The 7,288-nt window shown below is 40.1% G+C and overlaps 1 protein-coding gene across 1 annotated transcript in view; it reads left to right on the top strand.

Annotated features, from left to right (window-relative positions):
• LOC117953237 (tubulin alpha chain-like) overlaps positions 1-7,288 on the top strand; it is a 9,959-nt gene that overhangs the window by 2,170 nt on the left and 501 nt on the right. The window contains exons 2-4 of the mRNA XM_034886065.1: positions 5,720-5,942; positions 6,344-6,492; positions 6,857-7,288. Of these exons, the coding sequence (XP_034741956.1) occupies positions 5,720-5,942; positions 6,344-6,492; positions 6,857-7,288 (804 nt within the window). The remainder of the gene's footprint in view (positions 1-5,719; positions 5,943-6,343; positions 6,493-6,856) is intronic.

A 7,288-nucleotide genomic window follows, 5' to 3' on the forward strand; every position in this document is an offset into this window, starting at 1 on the left:
CAGTCAGTCAGTCAGTCAGTCAGTCAGTCAGTCAGTCAGTCAGTCAGTCAGTCAGTCAGTCAGTCAGTCAGTCAGTCATAATCAACAGTCAGCTCAGACTGAGACTGTTGTTTTTCCAGGGTAAGACTTAATCTTTTCCCTCCAAATTCAAACACTCACAGTAAAGTTCTAACAGTGGGCTGGGCTTCCAACAATTATCTAAAAGTGGCTTCCATACGGTACAAAGCAATGACGCATGTCCTAGTAAAATGGGACTGTAGGCTAAACCCTGCCAAATGCAACCTCTGTGATTGGGATGATAGTGGGGAAGTTGATTGTTATCCCCTTTTGAGTTTTATGTTGTGTGTCAGGAATTGAACTAGCATACACACACACAGGTAACGTGTTCTGTTTGCAGAGTGTAGTATAAACACAGCGTGTTGTCATTGTCAATGGTGAGGGCTTATATAACCAAATGATATTGTGTACTAAGTACACTCCTACAGTAGAACCGCCCTGGTTAAATAGTCTGATCCATTAAGTTCCAATATTGTTAATGTTATTTCTTTTGAATTTCAAAAGCTACACTAAATGCATGGTATAAAGTAGGGCTGGGCGATATAGAGAAAATCAAATATCACAATATTTTTGACCAAATACTTTGATGTCGATATTGCGACAATATTGTATGGTTGACTGTTGCTGCTTTAACAAAATGTCATTTACAGAATGAGATTTTAAAAAATATATATATTCTCCAGAAATTATTTAATTTCTTAGAGGGTAAAGGTAAAAAATACCTGTGTATCTAGAACAGTCTAGTAAGCTAAAGTTAACTTAAATTACATCACTTTACTGTAATGCTGGTAAAGACAATACTTACCATATTACAATATCTAAAATCTGTGACGATATCTAGTCTCATATCGCAATATCAATACAACATTGATATATATTTCCTAGCCCTAGTTTAAAGCTATACAAATTATATTTAACCTCACCAGTGACATAAAATAACAACATATACATATGTAAAGGAAGTAGACCCAGGATCAAAATTGAATTCCCAGGGCGGCGACACTTTGTGCAAGAGGTTTTTAGAATTGGTGTAATCCATGCTTGTTGTAGCCTACAAATGACTCGTCATGATAGCACTAAATTAAAAAGAGAGGCTATCCTTGTGGGCATGAATGTGCTCAGCAAATGTCACAACAGTCCGATTCTGTACGTGCAATACTGGTTTTGGACTTGTATTGCTTGACTTACTGTAGCTGCCTATATCACAATTAAACTGTTTTCATCTGTCTTTAGCATGTTACCTTTTTTGCCTGGAGAGGTAACAGATGTAGAATAGGCAGCCTGTGAGGGCTTATCAGGTTGGTCAACATTGATTGAGTAAGACTAGGGTATCACCACAGGAAAGACGTAGGGGTTGTATTATAGTTTTATTTATCAGAATCAATGGAGCTATCTAAGGCACTGTCTATGTTTCCACCTCCATGCTTCATGGTTGGAATAATGTTGTTCTTCCTCCAAACACGCAAAGTGGAGTTTAGAACAAAAAAGCTCTATTTTTGTATTATCAGACCACATGACCTTCTCCCATTTTTCCTCTGGATCATCCGGATCCAACCTTCATCATCATTGCCAATGACCATCTGATCTGAACGCCCACTCATTTAGCCAAATAGAGCATGAAAACGGTTCACAGTTGTTTACTGTGAGAACACACACAGCAAGGTGCTAACTACCAATGTGAGCGTCACTGCAAGTCAATCAAAGTTGAAACTCATCTAAGAACTGTTCTCCAGACTCCCACACTTTAATCCCCGTTTTTGACACATTCAATGGGGGATTTTGGCATGAGGGTGGCAACAGAAGAATGGTCAAATGATCATCACAATCATCGTTAACATCTACACTAAATACATTTATGCACATTCACTTAGTTAGATCCAATTTCTGGCGGAGGGAGGTGAATAGGTTCTCCAAAATCATGAGGAACCATCTTTAAAGTGCCATGAATATACATTCCAAGTATGATATCAATCCGGCCTGTAGACACATCCTGATCTCGACTAAACTGTCAGACCGAACAGTCGACCAAATGAAAAAGAAAATAAAGAATAAACTAAATTACAAAATCAGCATTCCAGCAACATGTAAACGTACAAAAAAGATGAATTCATGTTTTTGCTCTTAGAGCATGGTTTTATACACATAAACTAAATGCATGGCAGTTTGGGTCTCTGGACAAGATTCCATTAAATCATATTTATCTATCCTCACCTTGTCTTTATGGTACATTATGTTCATTGTCCTGTTATACAGTAGAAGCAGATTGCACTTTGATGATGGAGTATTGAGGGATCTGTACTCCCATGTCTGCTGACCTGAAAAAGCTTTTAACAAATTGATTGCTCTTTGTTTCTATCTTGTTCACTTTTCCTCTCTTGCTCTCTGTAGACTATTCATTTTAGTTTTAGTGACCAACGAAACTGGAATCTCAAGTCTATGTGGGCTCAGACATGCCCTTGTTAACGTTAAATTACAGACACACCCTAACAGGTTCTAGGGACAGGAGAAGTTTGGTTTGAGTGTACTTTGTCTTGAATTTGACAGAAAACAGGGCTGGGGACGGTACGTCTTTGTCCCGATTGGATTTTTTCACGATGCATGGGTGCCGATTTGATTTGCATTGCAATTCCATAGTTTTGAGTATTGTTTTATTTTCCTTCAACAAAAACAAAAGTTGAATACTACATTTTTAGAGGCAAGATCATGAAACATTTTAACAATTGTTTAAAATAAAAAAAAGGCACATCACTTCAGTCAGTTATTTACAGTGGGGAGAACAAAGTTTTTGATACACTGCTGATTTTCCTACATACAAAGCATGTAGAGGGCTGTAATTTGTAATCATAGCTACACTTCAACTGTGAGAGACGGAATCTAAAACAAATCCAGAAAAATCATTGTTTGATTTTTAATTACATTTAATTCAATTATTATTTATTTTATCATTTGCAAGAAAAGCAGAACTTAATATTTGGTTCAGAAACCTTTGTTTGCAATTCCAAAGATCATCCATTTCCTGTAGTTCTTGACCAAGTTTGGCCACACTGCAGCAGGGATTTTGGCCCACTCTGCCATACAGTCCTTCAGGTTTTGGGGCTGTCGCTGGGAAATACGGACTCAGCTCCCTCCAAAGACTTTCTTTAGGGTCACGTCTGGAGACTGGCTAGGCCACTCCAGGACCTTGAGATGCTTCTTACGGAGCCACTCCTTTGTTGCCCTGGCTGTGTGTTTGGGGTCGTTGTCATGCTGGAAGACCCAGCCACGACCCATCTTCAACCCTCTAACTGAGGTAAGGAGGTTGCTAGCCAAGATCTCACGAAAAATGGCCCCATCCATCCTCCCCTCAATTCTGTGCAGTTGTCCTGTCCCCTTTTCAGAAATGCATCCCCAAAGAATGATGTTTCCTCCCCATGCTTCACAGTAGGGATGGTGTTCTTGGGGTTGTACTCATCCTTCTTCTTCCTCCAAACACGGTGAGTGGAGTTTAGACAAAAAAGCTCTATTTTTGTCTTATTAGACCACATGACCTTCTCCCATTTCTCCTCTGGATCATTGAGATCAAGCCATCATCATTGCCAATGACCATCATTGGCAAACTTCAGACGGGCCTGGACATGCACTGGCTTGAGCAAGGTGACCTTGCTTGCGCTACAGGGTTTTACTCCATGATGGCATAGCACGTTACTAATGGTTTTCTTTGAGACTGTGGTCCCAGCTCTCTTCAGGTCATTGACCAGATCCTGCCCTGTAGTTCTGGGCTGATTCCTCACCTTCCTCATGATCATTGATGCCCCCCAAGGTGAGATCTTGCATGGAGCCCCAGACCAAGGAAGATTACGCCAACAGTTTTTGCCTTCTCACCAAGCTGTTTGCCTTTTGTCCTTTAGCCCATCCCAGTCTTGTGCAGGTCTACAATTTTATCCGTGATATCCTTACACAGCTCTCTGGTCTTTGCCATTTTGGAGAAGTTGGAGTCTATCGACAGGTGTCTTTTGTACAGGTAACGAGTTCAAACAGGTGCAGTTAAAACGGGTAATGAGTTGAGAAAAGAAGGGCTTCTTAAAGAAAAACTAACAAGTCTGTGAGAGCTGGAATTCTTACTGGTTTGTAGATGATCAAATACTTGTCATGCAATAAAATGCAAATATTTTATTTGAAAATAAAAAAATGTGATTTTCTGGACTTTTATTTTAGATTCCTTCTCTCACAGCTGAAGTGTACCTGTGATTAAAAAAAATAAAGGGGACAGACTTCTACATGCTTTGTAAGTAGGAAAACCTGCAAAATCAGCAGTGTATCAAATACTAGTTCTCCCCACTGTACATCCTTTGTACAGAAGTACATCACATCTTATTTTCTGATTTTGGTCAGAATATGGATACGATATAGTCACCGTCGGCTATACTGTAAAAACAGAAAATATTTAGGTGAAAAAATACAAAATATCGATTCCAGGGAAAATAATTAATTTTAAAAATCGTTGCCCAAAATAAATCACAATAGATACAGTTTACGTTTTTTTTCCAACTTTAACATTAAAAGCAGATTGTGTGTAAAGTTTAACCCTGCAGTGATCACTATTTTGGGGACTGCCAGTCAGTGTTTACTAAAACAGTAAGTGAGCCTTTGCTGCTAGGTGTCAGGTTAGTATGAAGAACTTAAAATAGCTGCTGCAAAGAGCTCTGGTAACTTGGAAACCCAGGACAGTCTGGGTAGGGTCACCTTTGCTTTATATAGCTTATATTATAGTATTGGAAATATCTAAAAACTTGTTGCTGATCAATAACAGACTTGACAGGGTCATTCCCTATTATATCCTCCACCTATACTGCTCCACCTTCCCTTGTCTGTCTGGTCCGTAGGTCTGATCAGGTGGATAAAGTAATAGGAAGATGTTTAAGCAATTAGAATTGTAGCAGTTCACAATGATAAGAAAGACTTCAGGTAACTTGTTATTGACATATGAGAATATTATTATAGTTTTTTTACATTTTAGACTAGGAGTGGGTAATCTTTTGTATATTACTATTTTATATTACTATTGTGGGAAATCCATTGACAACTTTAAGGGGGAAAAGACTAAGCAGACAGGAATGTTTATTGACCCTAATCCAGCAAATTAGATACCAGGCAAATCAAGGTTTTTCCTCACATTGATTAAAAAAATAATTAAAAAATCCAGTATTGCTATTAAAAAGTCTGTCATATTGATTTGCAACATTGCTACAACAGTCCCATACTGCCTGATATTTTAAAGGAACAGCTGCCTTTGCATATGTTTCCTGCAATGGTAAAATCTCTGATGGATGACTAATTTATTTAGGGAGAAGACACTGCAGTGACTCTGCAGCAAATCCATTTTGCTTGTTCTTTCAACTTCAACCTTCTGCCCCCTATAGATCTCTTTGCTTCCACCTAGTGGCTGAGTTTCCAAATGACTCCTTATGGATTCCTGCAACTTTAGCATTTGTGTAAAATCTGATTATGGTAAAATTTGCCAATAATATTTTGTACAGCAAAAATCCCTTCAGTACTTGTTCTTTTTTAAAGCTCTTAGCTCACTGGAAAAACAGTATGCAACCCTTTATCTTCCCTCCACTGTATTTCCCTGGTCTCCTTTTCTCTGCCCCCTTTTTCAACTTATCCTCTTCCTCTCTTCCAGCGTGAATGCATCTCTATTCACGTAGGCCAGGCTGGGGTCCAGATGGGCAACACCTGCTGGGAGCTTTACTGTCTGGAACACGGCATCCAGCCAGACGGCCAGATGCCGGACTGCAAGCCAGTAGGAGGCCACGACGACTCCTTCACCACCTTCTTCAGTGATACTGGGGCCGGGAAGTACGTCCCTAGAGCGATCTTTGTTGACCTGGAACCCACTGTCATTGGTCAGTAGTGTTATCACGTGCAGCTTGTTATGTTCTTAGATGTCGGCATATTCAAGAAATGGTAGTTTCTTCCTTGTGGCATAGCTTAATGCAAGACGTACGTAAAAAATTGAGAGAAGTTTTTCTAATTATCCATCATTCTCCAGTGACATTGCTCATCCAGTTGTCAATAGCTGGCAAAGCATAGAGGTTATATTAAACTTTGTTTTGCGGATGAAGTTGTGTCTTACTTATTTCACCTTTTCTTTTACCAAACCACACACATTTTCATCTGCATGTTGTGATAGGTCAACAAATGAGGTGTCACAGTGAGCATGTGAAATGATTTCTGCACTAATAGCATTTTGTATAACGGATGAATTTGCTTTATCAACTGTGGCTTCTGTCTTTTAATTTCCCAGATGAGGTGCGCACAGGAACGTACCGTCAACTATTTCACCCAGAACAGCTGATCTCAGGAAAAGAAGATGCAGCCAACAACTACGCCCGTGGACACTACACTATTGGCAAAGAGATCATTGACTCTGTACTAGACAGAATCCGCAAATTGGTAAGACACTTGTCGTTGTGAGTTTTGCATATTTAGCATTCACACTTGCTTTGCCCTTCTAACAGGGCTCCTTACAGTCAACAGCTCATTTTGCAGTAAGACCTTGCTCTACAGTGTATTTAGCGATGTTGTAGAATGGAAGCTCACACTGCTACTGGAGCTGAATAAAAGTGGATGTATAATGGGCTTGAGCAGCCTTTTGAAAGGGAATACAGGTTTTATGTATGTGGAACCTTTAATGCAGATCTGAAGAGACTGTAGATTTCCTTTTCTTTTATGATCATACACATAAGTTTAAAGCAATGTGAAGCAATGCATAACTGTTTTTAATTTAGTCTTTATCATTGTTTCTCTGTATCTGTAGGCTGATCAGTGCACGGGTCTCCAAGGCTTCCTGGTCTTTCACTCTTTTGGTGGAGGCACTGGCTCAGGTTTCACCTCCCTGCTAATGGAGAGACTCTCTGTTGACTTTGGCAAAAAGTCTAAGCTTGAGTTTGCCGTCTACCCGGCTCCCCAGATTTCCACAGCTGTAGTAGAGCCTTACAACTCCATCCTGACCACCCACACCACCCTGGAGCACTCCGACTGTGCCTTCATGGTGGACAACGAGGCCATCTACGACATCTGCCGCAGGAACCTCGATATTGAACGCCCGTCATACACCAACCTGAACAGGCTCATCAGCCAGATTGTCTCATCCATCACTGCCTCACTTCGTTTTGATGGAGCCCTGAATGTTGACCTGACAGAGTTTCAGACCAACTTGGTGCCTTACCCTCGTATCCACTTCCCTCTG

Source organism: Etheostoma cragini, chromosome 11 (genome assembly GCF_013103735.1).
Source record: "Etheostoma cragini isolate CJK2018 chromosome 11, CSU_Ecrag_1.0, whole genome shotgun sequence".
NCBI lineage: Eukaryota > Metazoa > Chordata > Actinopteri > Perciformes > Percidae > Etheostoma > Etheostoma cragini.